Source organism: Salvelinus sp. IW2-2015, linkage group LG30 (assembly GCF_002910315.2).
Source record: "Salvelinus sp. IW2-2015 linkage group LG30, ASM291031v2, whole genome shotgun sequence".
NCBI lineage: Eukaryota > Metazoa > Chordata > Actinopteri > Salmoniformes > Salmonidae > Salvelinus > Salvelinus sp. IW2-2015.
The window spans coordinates 20042278-20065979 of NC_036869.1; the positions used below are offsets into that span (position 1 = coordinate 20042278).

The 23702-nt window shown below is 44.4% G+C and overlaps 1 protein-coding gene across 1 annotated transcript; it reads left to right on the top strand.

The window, feature by feature from the left end:
* Positions 1-281: 281 nt before the first annotated feature.
* Positions 282-23474, top strand: rnf19b (ring finger protein 19B). Its single transcript, XM_023975201.3, has 9 exons — positions 282-575; positions 10858-12177; positions 17537-17736; positions 18140-18284; positions 19153-19315; positions 20051-20306; positions 20505-20694; positions 20958-21092; positions 21447-23474. The coding sequence occupies exons 2-9, from the start codon at positions 11483-11485 to the stop codon at positions 21874-21876; spliced, it is 2214 nt and encodes a 737-aa protein (XP_023830969.1). The 5' UTR covers positions 282-575; positions 10858-11482; the 3' UTR covers positions 21877-23474.
* Positions 23475-23702: the final 228 nt, after the last annotated feature.

Sequence of the window (23702 nt, forward strand, 5' to 3'; positions counted from 1 at the left end):
TAATTTGAGGAACTGGATCCAAGTACATTGCGCTAGCAATCATATCTGGAAAGTTGGAGGAAATTCAGTAGGCTACATTTCCCATATCTAATCGACTGTGCGAAGAAGTATCTTTATGATTTTGATTTCTGGGAACTCAACACAAATAATGGTCAGCAAGTTCCAGGCCATGTCATTCCACAGAACCAAAATATTGACGTTTCCCTGGTTATTTCCAAGCGCTAAATTCATTTTGAGCTTTCGATGGTGACATCACGGACGGGTGGGGTTTCCTTGTTCTCGGTTTGTGGCGTCACGGACTGGGGCTTTCCTCCATGAGAAAGCAAAGGAGGCTGCGGAGATTCTTCTGTTGCTCTCCTAAAACGGGACAGGGCGCGAGCTGCATTTCATAACCTATACATACTCCATTTGATATTTTAGGAACAGTGTGTCAGGTCCCGTATAGGAAGCTGAGCTGAAATAGCCTAGACAACGAAGATTTCAACACTCCCAAAGCAAGCGATCACAGCCCATCGCCATTGACGAATGAACATTCACAGCGGATCTCAGAAAACGGTTTCGTACCACCCTTTGAGGTAAGACTAGTCTGCCTTATTGGGCCTTGACACAAATTGCAACATGTTGAAGATATTCCGATTTTTGTGGCTTGGAATGTCATGTTGCTTACTTGGTAGGCTACATTATGGGAAGTAACATATCTTCACTCTAACGGAAGTGTTACTGTCGTTACATGGTCAGTTTATATGAACAGCCAATTGTATATATCCCATATTGTTGTGCATGTTCTGACTGGTGCTCAGTCTTGAGTAATAAACAATTACACAGTGAGTCATGGCTGGTGATAGTGTACTATAGTACATACTTAAGCGTTTGGGTTTGTTTATGTCCACTGAACAAAAATATAAACGCTACATGTAAAGTGTATGTTTCATGAGATGAAATTAAAGATCACAAATGTTCCATATGCACAAAAAGCGTATTTCTCGAAAATGTTGTGCCCTGTTAGTGATCATTTCTCCTTTGCCAAGATAATCCATCCACTGACAGGTGTGGCATTTCAAAAAGCTGATTAAAAAGCATGATCATTACACAGGTGCACCTTGTGCTGGGGACAATAACAGGCCACTCTAAAATGTGCAGTTTTCTCACACAACACAATGGCACAGATGTCTCAAGTTTTGAGGGAGTGTGCAATTGACATGCTGACTGCAGGACTGTCCACCAGAGCCACCTCCAATGTTGTTTTAGAGAATTTGGCAATACGTCCAACCGGCCTCACAACCACAGACCGCGTGTAACCACGCCAGCCCAGGACCTCCACATCCGGCTTCTACACCTGCGGGATCGTCTGAGACCAGCCACTCAGTATTTCTGTATGTAATAAACCCCTTTTGTGGGGCAAAACTCATTCTGATTGGCTGGGCTTGGCTCCCCATTGGGTGGGACCAAGCCAAGCCATGTGCAATCCATAGATTAGGGCCTAATKAACTTATTTAAATTGACTGATTTCCTTATATGAACTGTAACTCACTAAAATCGTTGAAATTGTTGCATTTATATTTTTGTTCAGTATACATGCATGTTTGTACAGTAGTGTCAGGTGAACTACTGCTTAGCTCCTCTGAACATTCTTTGACATCTCTATTTCAAAGCGCCTGTTGTGTCAGATGCCCTCTCATTCTCAATTTTCTCTTCTCTCACCTCCTCACTCTTTCACTCATTCATTCCTGGTACCACCACTCCCGTTTGTCCCAAAAGCATTATTGAGGACAGGATATTAATACATTATATATACAAAACTATGTTGACACTCCTTCAAATGAGTGGATTTGGCTATTCCAGCCACTCCTGTTGCTGACAGGTGTATCAAATCGAGCACACGGCTATGCAATCTCCATAGACAAACATTGGCAGTGGAACGGCCTACTGAAGAGCTTAGTGACTTTTAAGGTGGCACCATCATAGGATGCCACCTTTCCAACAAGTCAGTTTGTAAAATGTCTGCCCTGCTAGAGCCGCCCCGGTCAACTGTAAGTGCTGTTATTGTGAAGTGTAAACGTCTAGGAGCAAAAACGGCTCAGCCGCGAAGAGGTAGGCCACACAAGCTCACAGAACGAGACCGCCGAGTGCTGAAGCACGTAKAAAATGTCTGTCGGTTGCAACACTCACTACCGAGTTCCAAACTGCCTCTTGAAGCAACGTCAGCACAATAACTGTTCGTCAGGAGCTTCATGAAATGGCCCGACAGCCTCACACAAGCCTAAGATCACCATGCTCAATGCCAAGCATCGGCTGGAGTGGTGTAAAGCTCACCACCATTGGACTCTGAAGCAGTGGAAATGCGTTCTCTGGATTGACGAATCACGCTTCAACATATGGCAGTCCGACGGACAAATCTGGATTTTTGGCTAATGCCAGGAGAACGCTACCTGCCCCAATGCATAGTGCCAACTGTACAGTTTGGTGGAGGAGGAATAATGGTCTGGAGCTGTTTTTCATGGTTCGGGCTAGGCCCCTTTGTTCCAGTAAAGGGAAATCTTAATGCTACAGCATACAATGACATTCTAGACAATTCTGTGCTTCCAACTTTGTGGCAACAGTTTGGGAAAGGCCCTTTCCTGTTTCAGCATGACAATGCCCCCGTGCACAAAGCAAGGTCCATACAGAAAGGGTTTGTCGAGATCGGTGTGGAAGAACTTGACAGGCCTGCACAGAGCCCTGACCTCAACCCCATCGAACACCTTTGGGATGAATTGGAACGATGACTGCGAGCCAGGCCTAATCGCTCAACATCAGTGCCCGACCTCACTAATGCTCTTGTGGCTGAATGGAAGCAAGTCCCCGCAGCAATGTTCCAACATCTAGTGGAAAGCCTTCCCAGAAGAGTGGAGGCTGTTATAGCAGCAAAGGGGCGACCAACTCCATATTAATGCCCATGATTTTGGAATGAGATGTTTGACGAGCAGATGTCCACATACTTTTGGCCATGTAGTGTATCATTCCGTTGAGCGAGAAAAGAGGTGACGACATGCAACCCTGAAAGCATGATATCCAGCTCTAGTTACCATCTGTCCTCAAGAACTAATAGAAAAGCAATACTCACTTCCCCACAACTACAGTTGAAGTCGGGAAGTTTACATACACCTTAGCCAAATACATTTCAACTCAGTTTTTCACAATTCCTGACAATTAATCCTAGTAAAAATTCCCTGTCTTAGATCAGTTAGGATCACCACTTTATTTTAATTATGTGAAATGTCCGAATAATAGTAGAGAGAATGATTTATTTCAGCTTTTATTTCTTTCATCACATTCCCAGTGGGTCAGAAGTTTACATACACTCAAATTGGATTTGGTAGCATTGCCTTTAAATTGTTTAACTTGGGTCAAATGTTTCGGGTAGCCTTCCACAAGCTTCCCATAATAATTTGGGTGAATTTTGGCCCATTCCTCCTGACAGAGCTGGTGTAACTGAGTCAGGTTTGTAGGCCTCCTTGCTCGTCTTTTGCTGTTGTTCTGGGATTGATTTGCACTTTTTGCACCAAAGTACGTTCGTCTCTAGGAGACAGAACGCGTCTCCTTCCTGAGCGGTATGACGGCTGCGTGGTCCCATGGTGTTTATACTTGCATACTATTGTTTGTACAGATGAACGTGGTACCTTCAGGTGTTTGGAAATTGCTCCCAAGGATGAACCAGACTTGTTGAGGTCTACAATTTTTTTTCTGAGGTCTTCGCTGATTTCTTTTGATTTAACAATGATGTCAAGCAAAGAGGCACTGAGTTTGAAGGTTTGAACGAGATTAAATGACTCCAACCTAAGTGTATGTAATCTTCCGACTTCAACTGTATATTCCATCTGAGGTCCCATATAGTGGAACTATTCTCACAATCATAGTTCGTTAAGGCCCACATGCTTCAGGTTACAGTCCCCTGGAAGTCAGCCTAACAGTCATAATCCTATGTGACATCTCTGTCTCTCTCCACTCACATGCACTGTCCTAACTGACATGTCTCTCCGCCTTCTCCTTCATTCTCTTCCTCCCTCGAACTACACCCATCCCTCCCTGACTTTCTTGCCCACTGGTCAGTTGGTAGACCCTGATCTGTGTTGGTGGATTGGAGCTCAGAGAGCTATGGCTGTGGAGCTGGGGCCTGGGCCTGCACTCTGCCACTGTGATGCTCCAGGCTTCACATGAAACGTTCAGTTTGCCTCCTGAACGCTCCTCTAATTATTATACCTTGTCAGCTCGGGGATTCAATCTAGCAACCTTTCGGTTACTGGCCCAACGCTCTACCACTAGGCTACCTGCTGCCCCCATACATGTAAGAGTGTGTGTGTGTGTGGTGTGTGTGTGTGTGTGTGTGTGTGTGTGTGTGTGTGTGTGTGTGTGTGTGTGTGTGTGTGTGTGTGTGTGTGTGTGTGTGTGTTGTGTGTGTGTGTGTGTGGTGTGTGTGTGTGTGTGTTTGACGACGTGTCTGTATGTGTGTATGACTGGGTGTATAAGTATGTGGGTGCGTGTCATGTGCGTTCGAGTGTTTGGGATGGGGGTATTCCAGGGTATTGCTGTTGCTTCATTTTGTTTTGAAAAGGGATGCTTGAATGACTGTCCACTGCAGACAAGCTCATCGCTGCCAGCTCCAGTTCAGAGTAAATTCAGAGGAATCACAAAGTCTGGTTTCTCTAGGTGCTTCCACAGAATGGCCCACGACTGTCTCTGGCACACAACTCCTCTTCAAAGTCCCACATCTACCATTACTGAAAGTGTGGGAGGGCTCCACAGGGCCTCCAAATGGCCTCCAAACTCTATGAATCAGTAGGTAACTAGATAATGGAGCTTTTAGCTGAACAGAAGGACACGTTTCCTTTTTTAACCCAGTTAGCATGTTATATCATCACATCCTGACATGACTCAACTGGCCTGGTGTTTGAACGTGGCAGCGGCAGCGGCCTGCCCTTCTAGCCAGCTACTGAGACATGACGATGCCCTTGTCACAGAGAGAGAGGAATGAGAGGGAGARCTAGAAAGAACGAGAAGGAACAAGAGGGAGGAGAGGAGAGGTTGAAAGAGGGGTGTATAACTGTGTCGTAGCCGGAGGGGCAGTTCACTCTGTTACCTCCCTCTATATTAGCTCCTGCTAGGAGATTAAGTGAGGAGGACACACTGAGTTGCATCTGTCTCTCTAGCCAGAGGGGCATCTCACTGCCTCACCCTGTCACCACCTTTTTTATTACGCCCTTCTGCTCTAATGAACTTAGAACATTAAACCAGTAAATCTGAGTTTACAGAGACCACTTGCTCTAACCAGGGACACAGGCCTCAGTCCTCAGTTACAGCTCAGGGCTTACAGAGGGTTTAGGCAGTATCACTACAAACCACCTAATTAGCTAGCCAACCACTCTGTCTGTCAGTCTTTGTAAACAAACAACACACCGACATGAATCGGATGGTTTGTGTGTTGGTGAGCTTCAATGACTTAGGCCTACTGGAGTACAGCACTACTGTATCAGTACGATACAACGCACCCTTTGATTGTGTTACTGTTTCACTGAATATCAACCATAGCCCTGAATAATATGAATAAAACTATTTTGTGAGTCATTTCTTTATTTCTCTTAATTTTTTATAAAGCATAATCAAAGTAGCCAAAGTGAAACACTTGAAATATAGCACAACAGTATAATAGGAACTTTCCCAGTCTTCCCTTTTACTTTGGTTGGATGTCTCTGGGAAAAAGAAACCCATGCTTTTATTATCTTCATTTTGCGTCATGTATTTGCAGAGGCTTGTTAAGTGTATCCCCAACACAGCTCTGCTGCAGCAGCATTTCAGCTCTAAGTGACTCAGCGGCTTGTGTGACAACTATCGGGTATTTCGGTAGCACAGCTACACTACCGTTCAAAAGTTTGGGGTCACTTAGAAAGGTCCTTGTTTTTGAAAGAAAACCACATTTTTTGTCCATTATAATAACATCAAATTGATCAGAAATACAGTGTAGACATTGTTAATGTTGTAAATGACTATTGTAGCTGGAAACGGAAGATTTTTTAAATGGAATATCTACATAGGCGTATAGAGGTCCATTATCAGCAACCATCACTCCTGTGTTCCAATGGCACGTTGTGTTAGCTAATCCAAGTTTATCATTTTAAAAGGCTAATTGATCATTAGAAAACCCTTTTGCAATTATGTTAGCACAGCTGAAAACTGTTGTGCTGATTTAAAGAAGCAATAAAACTGGCCTTTCAGACTAGTTAAGTATCTGGGGCATCAGCATTTGTGGGTTCGATTACAGAATCAAAATGTCCAGAAACAAATAACTTTCTTCTGAAACTCGTCAGTCTATTCTTGTTCTGAGAAATGAAGGTTCTTCCATGCGAGAAATTGTCAAGAAACTGAAGATCTCGTACAACGCTGTGTACTACTCCCTTCACAGAACAGGGCAAATTGGCACAGAACAGGGCAAACAGTTTTATTGCTTCTTTAATCAGAACAACAGTTTTCAGCTGTGCTAACATTATGGCAAAAGGGTTTTGTAATGATCAATTAGCCTTTTGAAATGATAAACTTGGATTATCTAACACAACGTGCCATTGGAACACAGGAGTGATGGTTGCTGATAATGGACCTCTGTACGCTTATGTAGATATTCCACAGAAAAATCTGCCGTTTCCGGCTGTAATAGTCATTTACAACATTAACAATGTCTACACTGTATTTMTGATCAATTTGATGTTTTTTTAATGGACCAAAAAATGTGCTTTTCTTTCAAAAACAAGGACCTTTCTAAGTGACCCCAAACTTTTGAACGGTAGTGTATATTACGCCTAAATGACTTACAGTAAGTTTGTGTGTGTAGATGTAGGTTCATAGGGCCCCTGGGAAGGATGTACGATCCTAAAGTGCTCAGACTGTACGGTTTCAGTGTCTTCCGCAGATTGAATTGCTTAGACTAGGCCAAACAAACTGAAAGAACAAACGGGCCCCACTTTATATCCAAAAAGAGCAATGTCTCTGTTAAGAGGATGAGAGGCTATGCATACAGTTGACTCACAGTGCAGCAGCAAGGATAGCAATATTTGACTTGTCTGAGAGGTTTTTAATGTGGAAGACAAGCTAGAGAGCTGCTCAGAGGCAAAAGAAAACAATTTMATTCGTGTAATCGTTCATCACAGTGAGAGATTGTGTGTCTGTGTGAGCGAGCAGCAGTCGGGTGGGAGGAAAAGTGAGGGACAAAAGAGTGTGCTGATCACAGAATCCAGACCACTGAGTCTTCAGCCTGTTCATGCCCATCTGCCGTGCCTCCTCACTCACACCCCTCTCTCTCTATATCACACACAACTTTAGATACTGCGCTGAACAAAACTATAAACTCAACATTCAACAATTTCAAAGATTTTACTGAGTTGCAGTTCATATGGAAATCAGTCAATGTAAATAAATTCATTAGGCCCTAATCTATAGATTTCACATGACAGGGAATATAGATGTGCATCTGTTGGTCACAGGTACCTTAAAAAAWRGTAGGGGAGTGGATCAGAAAACCAGTCAGTATCTGGGGTGCATCATTTGCCTCATGCAGCATGACACATCGCCTTCACATAGAGTTGATCAGGCTGTTGATTGTGGCCTGTGGAATGTTCCACTCTTCAATGGCTSTGCGAAGTTGCTGGATATTGGCGGGAACTGGAACACGCTGTTGTGCATGTCGATCCAGAGCAWCCCAAACATGCTCAATGGTTGACATGTCTGCTGAGTATGCGGGCCATGGAAGATCTGGGACATTTTCAACTTCCAGGAATTGTGTACAGATATGGGGTCGTGCATTATAATGCTGAAACGTGAGGTGATGGCGGCGGATGAATGGCGYGACAATAAGCTTCAGGATCTCGTCACGGTATCTATGTGCTTTCAAATGGCCATTTATAAAATGCAATTGTGTTCGTTGTCCGTAGCTTATGCCTGCCCATCCCATAACCCCACTGCCACCATGGGGCACTCTGTTGAYAACGTTGACATCAACAAACCGCTCGCCCACATGACGCCATACACGCTGTGTACCATCTGTTGAAACCGGGATTCACCCGTGAAGTGCACACTTCTCCAGTGTGCCAGTGGTCATCGAAGGTGAGCATTTGCCCGCTGATGACCTTCCCTGAGACGGTTTCTGACAGTTTGTGCAGACATTCTTCGGTTGTACCAAACCCACAATTTCATCAGCTGTCCGGGTGGCTGGTCTCAGACGATCGGTGAAGAAACGAGATGTGGAGGTTCCTGGGCTGGCGTGGTTACACGTGCCAATAGTATTTCAATCAATCATGGCTAGCTAYATACAGTATCTATGTTAGCCCTTTCCCATATACCCTTCTGTCAACAAGGGCTGAAGTCTAATGTTTTATGAGTCAGTACACATACTGGTTGATCCTCTCTCTGTGTCTGTCTCAGCCTCCTGCACTCAGAGGCTACTACTGGAATCAGAATCATATTTGCCTTGTCATAGACCTGTAGTCCAGAGGCCAGGCATACTGTAGGAGGAGAAAATCAGGCCAGGACTCTGTTATGACTCAGTGTGTGTGTGTGTTTGTGTGCTTAGAAGGTGGGTGTGCTACCGTAGACAGTGGCACAGATTCTGAATATCAACCCTCATAACTCTCATTCTCTCATCCTTTCCCCTTATCTTCCCCTTATCCCGCCACATTATCTGCATACAAACACACTCTCACCTATAACACTGTATAAATACAAACATACATTAAGCAGTACTGTAATTACCAATGTCTACATTATCTATAAATTACAAGAGTACGTGTGGTGTTGTGTGTGTGTGTGTGTGTGTGTGTGTGTGTGTGTGTGTGTCAGTGTGTAAGTAAGTGCCAGACTCACTGAGTGGGTCGCTGTTTGCTCGGCTCATAGTGAGCATCGGCATGGCAACCGCAGTAGCAGCCCAGTGTGAAGTGGAGAGCAGCTCGAGACTCTGTGTGTGTGTGAGAGAGGGAGTGAGAGAGAGAGAGACAGAGAGGGTTTCATATTGACGGAGCGAGACAAAAGAGAAGCGCAGATGAGAGAAAGAACGAGAAGGAATGATAGAGGTTAAATAATATAGAAGGTAATTGGACTGATGAATATGTTTGCTTCCCCTTCAAGATACATTATGTCATTATCATTAGTAAGTTCACCAATATAGTATTCTGCTTTCCAAAGGGCTGTATCTTATGAGTAAGTGTGAGTCAATGAGCATGTTTTTATCAGTGATTATGCTAGCTGTGCGTGTGCATAGTGTACAGTGCATTCGGAAAGTATTCAGACCCCTTGACTTTTTCCACATTTTGTTACGTTACAGCCTTATTCTAAAATTGATTAAATCCTTTTTTCCCCCTCATCAATCTACACACAATACCCCATAAAAAAAGGCAATATCACATTTACATAAGTATTCAGACTCTTTACTCATTACTTTGTTGAAGCACATTTGGCAGTGATTACAGCCTCGAGTCTTCCTGGGTATGACGCTACAAGCTTGGCACACCTGTATTTGTGGAGTTTCTTCCATTCTTCTCTGCAGATCCTCCCAAGCTCTGTCAGGTTGGATGGGGAGCGTCGCTGCACAGATATTTTCAGGTCTCTAGAGATGTTTGATCGGGTTCAAGTCCGGGCTCTGGCTGGGCCTCTCAAGGACATTCACACTTCTCCTGAAGCCACTCCTGCGTTGTCTTGGCTGTGTTCTTAGGGTCATTGTCTTGWTGGAAGGTGAACCTTCGCCCCAGTCTGTGGTCCTGAGCGTCTCTGGAGCAGGTTTTCATCAAGGATCTCACTGTACTTTGCTCCGTTCATCGTTCCCGCCATCCTGACTAGTCTCCAAGTCCCTGTCGCTGAATAACATCCCCACAGCCTGATGCTGCCACCACCATGCTTCACCGTAGGGATGGTGCCTGGTTTTCCTSCAGACGTGATGCTTGGCATTCAGGCTAAAGAGCTCAATCTTGGTTTGATCAGACCAGTGAATCTTGTTTCTCATGGTCTGAGAGTCTTTAGGTGCCTTTTGGCAAACTCCAAGTAGGCTGTCATGTGCCTTTTAATGAGGAGTGGTGGAGTGCTGCAGAGATGTTTGCCCTTCTGGAAGGTTCTCCCTTCTCCACAGAGGATCTCTGGAGGTCTGTTAGAGTGACCATCTGGTTCTTGGTCACCTCCCTGACCAAGGCCCTTCTCCCCCGATTGCTCAGTTTGGCCGCCAGGCATCCATCTCTAGGAAGAATCTTGGTGGTTCCAAACATCTTCCATTAAAGAATGATGGAGGCCATTGTGTTCTTGGGGACCTTCAACGCTACGGACAATTCCTTCGACCTCATGACTTGGTTTTTGGTCCACTGTGGGACCTTATATAGACAGGTCTTTCCAAATCATGTCCAATCAATTGAGTTTATCACAGGTGGACTCCAATCAAGTTGTAGAAACACCTCTTGGATGACCAATTGAAACAGGATGCACCTGAGCTCAGCCTCATGGCAAAGGGTCTGAATAMTTATGTAAATTAGGTATTTCTGTTTTTCATTTTTAATACATTTGCAAAAATGGGGTATTATGGGGTATTGTGTGTTGATTAATGTGGGGGAAAAAAGTAATTTACATACATTTTACAATAAGGCTATAACGTAACAAAATGTGTAAAAAGTCAAGTGGTCTGAATACTTTCCGAATGCACTGTATTTAATTTCTTCTTCCTGGCTATCTGCACCAAGAGTTCATTGTGAAGTCGAAAAAGCGAGAGAGAGAACGAGCGAGGGAGAGGTGTGTCATACTGAGCATGCTCCCTGTGCTCTTTGCACTGCTAACTTCCTGTTATCTTCTTCCTCCTCACAGACGGTTGATTGAGAGTGTAAGAGACACACATGGAAGAGAAGAGGAGAAGAAAAAGAGAGAATAAAGGACTAGAGAAGAAAATCTGACTGGAGCAACCACCAAGAAGGATTTAAGAAAAATGGAATAACCTCCAAGAAGTTGTTCTTTAAATTCTATAACGTTCCTATCATGTTTTTTTTCCTCCTCGTTTGAATCGAGAAACATTTACTGAGAAGGGACATTGACGTTTCTTGTTGTTGTCATTCTCCTCTTTGTGGTTTACTGTCAGTTTGGACCCCCATGTTTGTTTGGACGAAAGCACACCTGTTACTTTTCTCACATTCTTGATTTGGAGCAACTGAGCGTGAGAGGTGTGAACACCAGTGGGAGGAAGGGGACTTTGTTTCTTTCACTTTTGTCTTCTTGTTTATAGTTCCATTTGTGGGTTCCATTGTTTCTTGTCAGAGGAAGGGGAAAAAGGGTTTCCAACTGGGTATCAGTGACATTCCATTCTGGTTTCACACAAGGACAAGTGCCCTCGTGTGTGTGTCTGTGTGTGTGTGTGAGGAAAGCTTCCTCACAGTGATATAAGACTATAATAAGAACAGAAAAGGAAAGACGCTGCCGTGTGTCATTTTCTGGGAAAATGGGATCGGAAAAGGACTCGGAATCCCCCCACTCCTCGGTGAGCGGCATTCCCAACCCCAAATGCCGGGCACCGGGAAAACGCCAAGGACGCATCTCCTTCCACAGCCTTTTCCACAGCAAACGGGGTTCCCGGAGCGCCAATGCAGGGGCGGCCACACCTTTATCCCAGCTCCACAACCAAAACAATCAACAACAGCAACTCACCCCCATTGTCCGCCCCGTAGTCCCTTCTACCCCCACACCTAACCCAGCCCCCACCACCACCACCACCACGGACGCCCCCCAGGACCCAGCCAACTACCCCACCTCCACCCCAGCAGAGCCCCTCTCTBCCAGTCGGCTCTCCCTGGGTCCGCCCCAGTCCTCCAGCTCCACAACCACCAGCGCCTCTCCTCCAGCAGACTTCCTGGAGTGCCCCCTGTGCCTGGTACCCCAGCCCCCCGAACAGCTCCCTGAGCTGCTGGGCTGCAGCCATCGCTCCTGCCTGTGCTGCCTGCGCCAGTACCTGCGCATCGAGATCACCGAGAGCCGCGTCCACCTCAGCTGCCCCGAGTGCTCGGAGCGCCTGGCGCCTCATCAGGTGGCGGACATTTTGGATGACGTAGGTCTGCTGGAGAAGTACGAGGAGTTCCTGCTGCGACGCTGCCTGGCCTCCGACCCAGACTGCCGCTGGTGTCCCGCGCCCGACTGCGGGTAAGAGTTAACTTCCGTTGTTGCCTGGCCTTAACCTTAATCGTAACCTGAGTGTGAACCTGAACCTTAACCCTAACTCTATAGAGTCATCACTGTCTAGCCGTGGTAGAAGGGGCAGAAGTACCTTAAAGCACTTTCTGACCACAAATGTGATTTTAACCCCTGAACTTAACCCTTACCTTTACCAAACCCCTACCATTAACCAACACTATAACTTGTTGTTGTTGTTGCAGATTCATGCTTTCAAAGCAGTGCTCTGTCAGTTACCCGAAGTCTGAGGATGTTAGTCGTGAACTGGAATGACCTACTGCATTTTAACAAGCTTTAGAGGTGACAAAAGTGAGAGGAAAGATTTATAGCCTAGAATTCTCTAAGTAGGTTAGAATGTTGCAGGCTATTATGTGGTTACAAGGGGAATGGCAATGCTCGGTGGCTGATCGTGTAATGTGATAAGGGGAAATTTCTGATAAACTGGTATGAGCCTATTTTGCGTGTGTGTGTGCGACACGCAAGTGTTTATGTTTGTGTGTGTATGTATGTCTGTGTGTATAGGTGACACACGCATGCATGTGTATGTGGGAGGAAAAGCACAGATTATCTGTGCTGGTTATATTCAAAGGAAACATGCCAGTTTGGTAATGTGAATCCTGTCAGACAGAGGGGAAGGACCTAGACAGTGGGCTGGACTATAGATGACCTACATTCTAAAAAGACCAGAATGACTCACAACACAACTATTCCCTCTCTACAGCCCTACCATGGAAAGTTCTAGTGTGGTTTGGGCTAACTAGAGTGGAGCTTTTCAAAGGGGTACTGTGTGTGTGTGTGTGTGTGTGTGTGTGTGTGTGTGTGTGTGTGTGCGTGTCATAATGGAACTACATTGTCGTAGGTAAGGAATATGTGGCCTTGGTTACAGTAAAGTGGCCTGGATTGTCTCTGGCTGTGGAGTCTCTGGGACCTCTGTCTAAATCGCTATTTCTCTCTTTCTTTATTTTGTCTTTCTTTCTCTCTTTTAAATTAATTATTATTTTTATCGTAGTCACAAACCCCGGACTCCTTAACTCTGTCTCACTTGAATGATCACACACACACACAAACACTCGCACACACCAGGGTTTGGCTCAATTTAGAATTTCGGAATTGACTCCCATTCCGGCTGTAACACAACAAAATATGGAATAAGTCAAGGGTATGAATACTTTCTGAAGACACTGTAGAATAGATTAGGCATTTTAATTTCACTGAATTTTATTATATTTCCTTTCGAATTGGAGTTCTGTATCCTGTTTAGTTCTTCAATTCAAATATAATAATTTTATTGGAAATTACGAGGCATTCTCAATACCATTCTGGTTGAGCAAACCAACCCTGACACACCACACACACACACACACAACACACACACACCACACCACACACACACACACACAACACACACACACACACACACACAACACACACACAACACACACACACACACACACACACACACACACCCAATCTAGTATTCCTTGTAAAAGTTTTTAACTTTTGACCTTCATTGTCCTTTAGTCTCATTGGTCAGTTCCCTCTCCATTCCCCAATCAGACCTCACTGATTGACAGGGGGAGACAACCAATCAGAGCAGCGATAGGTCTATGGTCGCTCTTCTGGCTGTCAGTTGCTATGGTGACTAGTGATGCGGCATAGAGGTAGCCAGTGTTGCCAGGGGTAACGGAGAGGTTGGGATTTATTTAAAGTGATCATTACTACCCACCACTGCGACCTGTATGCTCTCGTTGGCTGGCCCTCGCTACATATTCGTCGCCAAACTCACTGGCTCCAGGTCATCAATAAGTCTTTGCTAGGTAAAGCCCTGCCTTATCTCAGCTCACTGGTCACCGTAGCAACACTCACCCATAGCACGCGCTCCAGCAGGTATATTTCGCTGGTCATCCCCAAAGCCACACCTCCTTTGGCCACCTTTCCTTCCAGTTCTCTGCTGCCAATGACTGGAACGAATTGCAAAAATCACTGAAGCTGGAGACTTATATCTCCCTCACTAACTTTAAGCATCAGCTGTCAGAGCAGCTTACCGATCACTGCACCTGTTCACAGCCCATCTGTAAATAGCCCACCCAACTATCTCATCCCCATATTGTTATTTTTTTGCTCTTTTGCACCCAAGTATCTCAACTTGCACATCATCATCTGCACATCTATCACTCTAGTGTTAATGCTAAATTGTAATTATTTCACCACTATGGTCTATTTATTGCCTTACCTCCCTAATCTTACTTCATTTGCACACACGGTATAAAGATTTTTCTATTGTGTTATTGACTGTACGTTTGTTTATCCCATGTGTAACTCTGCGTTGTTGTTTTTGTCACACTGCTTTGCTTTATCTTGGCCAGGTCGCAGTTGTAAATGAGAACTTGTTCTCAACTGGCCTACCTGGTTAAATAAAGTGGAAATTTWAAAAAAATGACACACTCACAGGACTGAGTGTGTGTGTACAGAGTCACAGACAGTGTATTACATTTGTACTGTAATGATAGCCTAGTTGAAAACAAAGCAGTGTCTCACCATTTAAAAGCAATGACAACTTGCGCTATTCTTAGACGTGGCTGTCAGAGTACATTTGCTCCAAACCTGCAGCTTGTCGGCATCGGACTCCTCAGATTCCCACCGCTCAAAGCCGTGATGTCTGTCATGATTGTGCTCCAACGCAGCCGAACCGACCAATCAAATCACATTTTATTGGTCACATACACATATTTAGCAGATGTAGCAAAATGCAGCGTTGACATGGAATGTTCCAACAGGGAAAAGGCTTCCTTGGCAACWWGTGTCTCTGCTCTGTTGCAACAAGTCACTGAGCTCAGGCTTGAAGACATGTTGCCAGTTTGAACAAACAAACAAAGTAATTGGGAAAGACACCAGCGCAAACTGAATTTATTGTGCTGCTAAGAACTGTGTTAAAGGGGTAAAACCATAGTGGTGTAAACATTTCCCCTAGTTTGAGGTTTTGAAAGAGACAGAATAGGATTTCAAACAGTTTTGTTATTTGACATCTGGTTTGCCTGTGTAGCGGAACACTGGAGGCCTTGAAGAGAGGGGTGTCTTAGGTCAGTTAGGATCACCACTTTATTTTAAGAATGTGAAATGTCAGAATAATAGTAGAGAGAATGATTTATTTAAGCTTTTATTTCTTTCATCACATTCCCAGTGGGTCAGAAGTTTACATACACTCAATTAGTATTTAGTAGCATTGCCTTTAAATTGTTGAACTTGGGTCAAACGTTTCGGGTAGCCTTCCACAAGCTTCCCACAATAAGTTTGGTGAATTTTGGCCCATTCCTCCTGACAGAGCTGGTGTAACTGAGTCAGGTTTGTAGGCCTCTTTGCTCGCACACACATTTTTCAGTTCTGCCCACAAATGTTCTATAAGATTAAGGTCATGGCTTTGTGATGGCCACTCCAATACCTTGACTTTGTTGTCCTTAAGCCATTTTGCCACAACTTACGCTTGTGGTCATTGTCCATTTGGAAGACCCATTTCCGACCAAGCTTTAACTTCCTGACTGATGTCTTGAGATGTTGCTTCAATATATCCACATAATTGTCCTACCTCATGATGGCATCTATTTTGTGAAGTGCACCAGTCCCTCCTGCAGCATAGCACCCCCACAACATGATGCTGCCACCCCCGTGCTTCACGTTTGGGAAGGTGTTCTTTGGCTTGCAAGCATCCCCCTTTTTCCTCCAAGCATAACATTGGTCATTTTGGCCAAACAGTTCTATTTTTGTTTCATCAGACCAGAGGACATTTCTCCAAAAAGTACGATATTTGTCCCCATGTGCAGTTGCAAACCATAGTCTGGCTTTTTTATGGTGGTTTTGGAGCAGTGGCTTCTTCCTAGCTGAGCGGCCTTTCAGGTTATGTCGATATAGGACTCGTTTTACTGTGGATATAGATACTTTTGTACCTGGCCTGGTTTCCTCCAGCATCTTCACAAGGTCCTTTGCTGTTGTTCTGGGATTGATTTTCACTTTTCGCACCAAAGTACGTTCATCTCTAGGAGACAGAACGCGTCTCCTTCCTGAGCGGTGTGACGGCTGCATGGTCCCATGGTGTTTATACTTGCGTACTATGTTTGTACAGATGAACGTGGTACCTTCAGGTGTTTGGAAATTGCTCCAAGGATGAACCAGACTTGTGGAGGTCTACAATTTATTTTCTGAGGTCTTGGCTGATTTCTTTTGATTTTCCCATGATGTCAAGCAAAGAGGCACTGAGTTTGAAGCTAAGCCTTGAAATACATGCACAAGTACACCTCCAATTGACTCAAATGATGTCAATTAGCCTATCACAAGCTTCTAGAGCCATGACATAATTTTCTGAATTTTCCAAGCTGTTTAAAGGCACAGTCAACTTAGTGTATGTAAACTTCTGACCCACTGGAATTGTGATACAGTGAAATAATCTCTCTGTCAAGAATTGTTGAAATTACTTGTCATGCACTAAGTAGATGTCCTAACCGACTTGCCAAAACTATAGTTTGTTAACAAGAAATTTGTGGAGTGGTTGAAAAACGAGTTTTAAGGACTCCAACCTCAGTGTATGTAAACTTCCGACTTCAACTGTACATTCAAAGCAATAGTTGTGTGACGGGTCGTATGTCACTTTCAGCATTGTTTTCTGATGAGAAAGATATTCACTCTCTAATTAAATTCAGTTTTGCTCAGTCTCAGTCTTTGAGCACTGTCAAATAGTGTTATATGAGATGAAATACCATTTCATCTTTACATACAGTACTTGATGATCTTGTTACATCCAAGATAAGATAAGAACCCTGCCTCCCCTCTTATGGTGATGTGACAGCCTATTTACCGTGTTGAGAAATGTGCGTGTGTGGTGTCATGTAACTCTGCAATTATGATAATATGCTATGAAGATTAGCTCTTGGTCTTTCTCCCCTCGTGCCCTTCATTGAGGCTACTCCAGACAGCCTGAAATCATATTATGCCTATTTCTCCTTCCTCTCGTGTCCTTTTTTCTAACTCTCTCTCTCCACGGCTCAGTTAATTGTGAACATTTGTCCGGCTACAGTGTATTTCAATTGAACCTTAACCGCTTGATAGGTTCTTTAACTCACAATTTCCTCCAAGGCTGTTGTGTCCCCTCCACTGACTCAGTATCTCTCTGTATCTCTCTGTATCTCTCTGTATCTCTCTGTATCTCTCTGTGTATCTCTCTCTCTCTCTCTCTCTCTCTCTCTCTCTCGTAATGTCTTTTTCACTTTGCCATTGATTTCGCATGTGCCTATAAGGGTTTTCTGAAAATCAAACAGCTTCCTCTTTCTCCCTCTGACAGGTTCGCTGTGATCGCTTCGGGCTGTGCCAGCTGCCCCAGGCTGGTGTGTTGTAGAGACGGCTGCTTGGCTGAGTTCTGTTACCACTGCAAGCAGGCGTGGCACCCCAACCAGACCTGTGACTCGGCCCGCCAGCAGAGGGCACTCTCCTTGCACATGCACAGCAACCACTCACCCAGCTACACGCAGGAGCACGGGCACGGTACTTTGATTGCTCTTCATGCTGTTATTATTATGTCCGTATATTAGTCTCCCTCTTCTCATAAAGCAATTTTCAGACCTCCTTTCATGTTCCAAATRTCTCGGTGGACAGAACAGTAAGTCGGTATGAATGAACCCTTATCACAACCTCATGTCTCTCATGTCTCAGCCCGTCTCTTACTCTAGCTGTTGGCAGTCAAAAATAACTATATCGGCACACAATGTCTCCAAACCAATCCTCCTCTGTCTCTGGTAAAAGTAGAAGTACCTTTTAGGCACAGATCTAGAATCAGCTTACCCTCCCCATATCCKAACGGCAAGCCATAAAACTGACCTCAGATCAACGTYGTCTTGAATCCTACTCCCACTAATCAACCTACCCACTCGCTCTCTCTTGTCTGTAGCTGACGACATCAAGCCCTGCCCACGATGTGGCGCCTACATAATCAAGATGAACGACGGCAGCTGTAACCACATGACCTGTGCCGTGTGTGGCTGTGAGTTCTGCTGGCTCTGCATGAAGGAGATCTCTGACCTGCACTACCTCAGGTAACTCTCAAGACTAYGGCAGTTCACGTCAACACAGATTTATGTATTGGACTAGTAGATGACTTTCCATGGGCCAAAAATCCATATAGGTCTACCCACCCTTAGCGGAGTTGCCAACAACCGGATGCATCCGGTTTTCAGCGATACAGATAATTCAACCTGGCGTCCTTTTCCGCCGAAAACCGGATGTGGGAACTCCGCTCAGCCTGCATGATGACATCCACCCAATTTTAAAGCATGATTGTCATTACCGGGGTTAGACAGGTGCTTTAAAAAAAAATCCTTCAGAATTGATTTTAAATAAGAAATACCTACACATTTTATGGAATGAATTAAGATCAAACCAAATACTGACACAAAACATAACTGAAATAAAGGCTTTATTGTTTTGATAAGAAGACACCAAATATATTCCTACATTAAAATGACAAAACATTTCCACAGATTCCGTCTAACACGTCTTACGTCCTGTGAGCAATACTGTAAAAGTGGATAACAGGCAGTGATGCGCGTCTCACTCCTGTGTGACAATTAGCAGAGGGCTCTGAATTCATAATGACACAACCTTCCATCACCTCCACTCCTCTGTTGCTGTGGTGATTGTTTTTCCTGAACATGGGCCCAGAACTAATCAGTCTTCTGTCTACCTCCCTTGCTCTTCACCATATTTCTCTCCCTTTCTTTTTATATCTGTTTCCCCTTCATTACAATTGTTTCTTTCTTTTCTCAATTCACAATCTCCTCCCCCCTCTCGCGCTCTCTCTCTTTTCTACACATTCCATTCTTTCTCCTTTTTCTTACGTTCTCTCTCCCCCCTTCTCTCCCTCCATATCCCTTCATCAATCCCTCTCTTTCTTCTGCCTCTCAGTCCATCAGGGTGTACGTTCTGGGGGAAGAAGCCGTGGACTCGTAAGAAGAAGATCCTGTGGCAGCTGAGCACTCTGATTGGAGCCCCGGTGGGCATCACCCTGATCGCTGGTATCGCTGTGCCTGCCATGGTTATTGGCCTCCCCGTCTATGTGGGGCGCAAGGTAGGCAAAAACACTGGCAGATGGGCAACCCCTCACTGAAAATCCCCCCTTCATTTGGCCTACACTCAGTCATTTAGCAGAGGATCTTATTTGGAGTGGCTTACTGAGACATTAAAAGGAAAATAATGCAAATATTTACTTTTCATGATATTTAACAGAAAAGCTATTAATTGTAGAAATGAAATGTGGCAGTGCTGGACTTAGAAATAGAGTTAGTTTCAATATGATGTTCACTTTCGTGGTGGCACTTTCATTTCCTGCGTGTATTTCAGCAATCGAGAAATACAATTCCTGAAATAGATATGGTTTCAAACCATAAGCTCTTCTTTAGTTTCTTCGGAAACGACATCATTTTGAAACAATTTCGTCATGATAGAATTGCAGAATGACCTATTTTAAAGGATATCTCTTTACCGCGTCCTGGTGGCAATACAGTATAACTGCGAGCTTGAACTTAAGCCCATTTGAATGCTGTAAAATAGCCCACCCAGCTGTAGAAATACCTTTTACCAGTTGTACTCAGCCAACTGCCTCACCCAATCACAACCAGAGATATAAAGCCGTAATAGGTCTAGGTAAAGTAGCTCTGAAATCCCCTCACACAACCTATGACCTACTTCTCCCAAGTGCTTTATAATATTAATCAAACCTAAACCACAATACAGACGTTTCAGCTGCAATAGCCTTTATTGCTGTTCACCTTCACTACTATCAATCTTTTCTATTTTGGGATAGATTCACGCTCATTATGCGGGGAAGAAGACCAATCGCCACAGGAGGAACCTGGCCATCACSGGAGGAGTGGCCCTGTCAATCATCACAGCTCCTGTGATCGCGACCGTCAGTGTGGGTATTGGCGTGCCCATCATGTTGGCGTACGTCTATGGAGTCGTGCCCATCTCTCTGTGCCGCGGAGGAGGCTGTGGCGTCAGCCGAGGAAAGGGGCGTGGCATGCGGATAGACTTTGACGAGGACGACGGCCCAATCACAGGTGAGCAAGACTTAAAGAGCTATCATTTTTGCCTTAATAGACCCAATACTGTAAAATACAACAACGACACGAACCTACATGCATGTCTCTCTTTTATGTTACAAACATAATTGAACTGCAAGTTAATTTAGAGGAATATACAGGAAATATATATCATCATCAGTCATGAAATAAAAATATTAAATAATTGTCCCCCAGTGGCTGATGCGTGGCGGGCCCTCAAGTCTCCCAGCCTGGGTGAGAGCAGCCTGGAGGGGGCAGCCAGCGGCCTTAGCACCGCCTCCCCCAGTGAGGGCCTCTCTGTGGCCCCCGGGGTCCTGGGAGACAACCCCCACTTCAACACTCTGGCCGGGGGCGCACTTGGAGCCAGGACTGGCAAATACAACAGGTATGGAGGGGAGCCCAGCAGGGAAGAGAACCTGTYCTGTACTTCTTATGGAGGCGAATGTTGTGCATTGTAAGCAGAGACACAGTATAAATAGGGGCCAAGTAAGCCTTAAACGAACTAAGTACAGTTTTTGTTGTCCGTTTAAGAATTAGACCCGCTGCTGTGAATGTTTTTGCTGAGTAAATGTAATGTGGCATATGTTGAACGCTGTAATAACTGTTGTTGGTATAACCATGTAATAATCATGTTTTGTGTTGTTCCAGGTTGGAGCTCCAGGGAGGGGAGCTGGGGAAGGACGGTGCCCACAGAGAGACAGGTAGTCTGGGAGCGGGTAGTGACTGTGCCAGCACCCGGGGCATGGCAGGCTCCATTATCTCCTCCTACACACTCCCTGACAGGTGAGTGTCACAATATCCCTCTCTCTTACATACACACACGATTTAGAAAAAATCTACTCGTCCTCCTTGATTTGCCATCAAGTCTCAATCTGTTTCTGTCGGTCTCATGTTGTTGTTGTCTCTGATGCAACAGCTCCAYTTCCTCGAATCTCTCTTGCGTCTGACTTGTCTTTAGTCTGTGTGGTATGCAGGCAGCACTTAGTGGTTCAAAAATATTTATTTTAGCCATTGATTTAGTTACCGACAGATCGTTTCAAATCCATTTTGAGTTAAACTTATAATGGTAGGCAAGGTGACACTGGATACAGCAGATGATATGGTGACTAGTAAATCTAAACGTCTTTGTTCTCCTAGGGACTGTACTAACCTGGAGATCCAGGTGGACATCGAGACYAAACCCAGCCACCTCTGCCTGACCAGTGAGGATGACTTAAACACGCCCCCTGCTGCTATGGCAGCATGCCCCGGCTCAGGGGGGGAGGAGCCTCAGGACTGCAGCTCCAGAAGGGGCGGGGGTCTGTTTGGCTCAGCACTAGGCCTGTCGCCAGGGGCATCACTCAGGGAGGGGCTTCGCGATGTCACTCTGGCCCAGCCCGAGAGCATCCGTAGCGACCTGGAGATGTCCGACACCCAATCGGACGACATCGCCGAGCTGACGTCAGACGACTGTGACTCGCCTCATCCCAAGAGCTGCCGGCCTCCTCTACCCCAGGCCACCTGCAGACCCCTTCACACCTCCGACAGACTGCACTGTCCCCCGGATAATGTCATCCTCTATGTTTAAGAGTCCAACTGATGGAGAGCTCTCAGAGATTCCACAACCCCCACCCAAAATGTTTTTTCGCTTGTCGGTAATTCTTTTGCTGCTTTTTTTGTTAACAAAACGTCTTACCTGCAAACAACACCCGTCTACATGTGTCTGTCTGTCTTTCTCTCAACATCTCGATCTCCTTACAGAGAATTGGCAGGGTTCTACCTCTGAGATTTCTGTTTACTTCTTGGTGCAAAAATGCCTTGGCTACGAGCAACAACAAAAAAAGCTAAACAAGAGGTACACATTTTCCACAAGAAATACTGCAAAAAAAAGAGGAAACAAGGTGAAAGGTCACCAAGCACACTAACGAGTGAAGGATTGTGGGGAATGGGGTTTGTACTATGGAAGAGGATGTTTTTTGGGATGTTTGAGTGTGGCATTTGTAACTGGACTTTGTTGGCTTGATTTCCTCCTTTTTTTTGTTCGAACTGAATGATATTGAATGATTTAGAAGTAGTTTTATTTGCTGTGTGCATGAATCTCCGTGAACTGAGTTTTCTATGGCTGTGTAGGCCTTCAAGTGTAATATGTACCCGTTACACTGGTGGAGTTTACAGTAGTTTGTTCAGAGGCATGACTTTTAGAGGCGATCTGCACTTGAATCTCACCTGCAAAGAGAAGAACAATGTAGGGGTTAACGAGAGTCAATGTCGTGGAAGATAGACAAGTACTTAACCAGCAGACAGTTACACTTGAATGACTGACTGCCTGCCTTACAGACAGTGATGACACTCACTGACGAACACACTGGCTTTCTGACATGCTAGCTGTCTGACCCACTCTAGTTATGCGTGTGCGTTCTACACGAAGACTATAAAGACAAAGACATAATATACATTTTCAGTAGAAAACAATAGTAGAATGAATGGATGGACTTCTTGTGATTGTATTTGTTTGTCCCACTATCGAGTGATTTTATGAATGAGCACTTGTGCACTTTATCGAAATATTCATTTTTTTTGTTGTTGCTATTTGTTGTCATCAGTTACTGTCTTGAGTTTTCTTCCATTACATACTTGTCAAATCATAGCCAAATGTTGATTATCAGAAACCTTTTTACAGTGGAACAACATTTTGCAGACCCATTTTTATTTCTTCTAGAATAATTTACTAGAGCTTGTTTTTGCTGTTTACCAACCATGTGTTTCAGTTGTTTAAAATATCCCCATTTACTATAGACATCATGAAATCTCTATATGGGAACATTGTTTCATTTCAAATAAGCTTTATGCGGTCAGATCATACTATTGAGCAGTGCTTGGTATGGTCTGTTGATGTTATTCAGTTGTCGCTTATTTCTGCCTATGAGAAACCACATGAATGTACCACGGATTGAAACAGAATCTTCCTAAATATGACAGGAGGATTTACCCTTAAGGACACATATACAGTACATGTGGGTAAAAGAGTTATAAATATATGAATAGCAATATAAACGTGTTGTATATAAATGTGTAGTATCTCTTGGCACTGTTTTGGAAGCMCCTTTATGGGGCCAAACACACAGGACTGTGAAAGAGGTTGTGGACTTTGATTTGGAAAATAAACACATTTTTCTGTTTCAACAATATTGTGTTATTATTCTATGTTCTATTGTGTGTGAAATATTGGATTTAGGGCATTGGAACACACACACACATAAACACATAGAGAGAGAGAAAATAGCTTTGCTTAACATACATAGATGGTCATAGTCTGTGTTAGGGACTAGTGAACTACACTGAACAAAAATATAAACGCAACATGTAAAGTGTTGGTCCCATGTTTCATGAGCTGAAATAAAGATCCCAGAAATG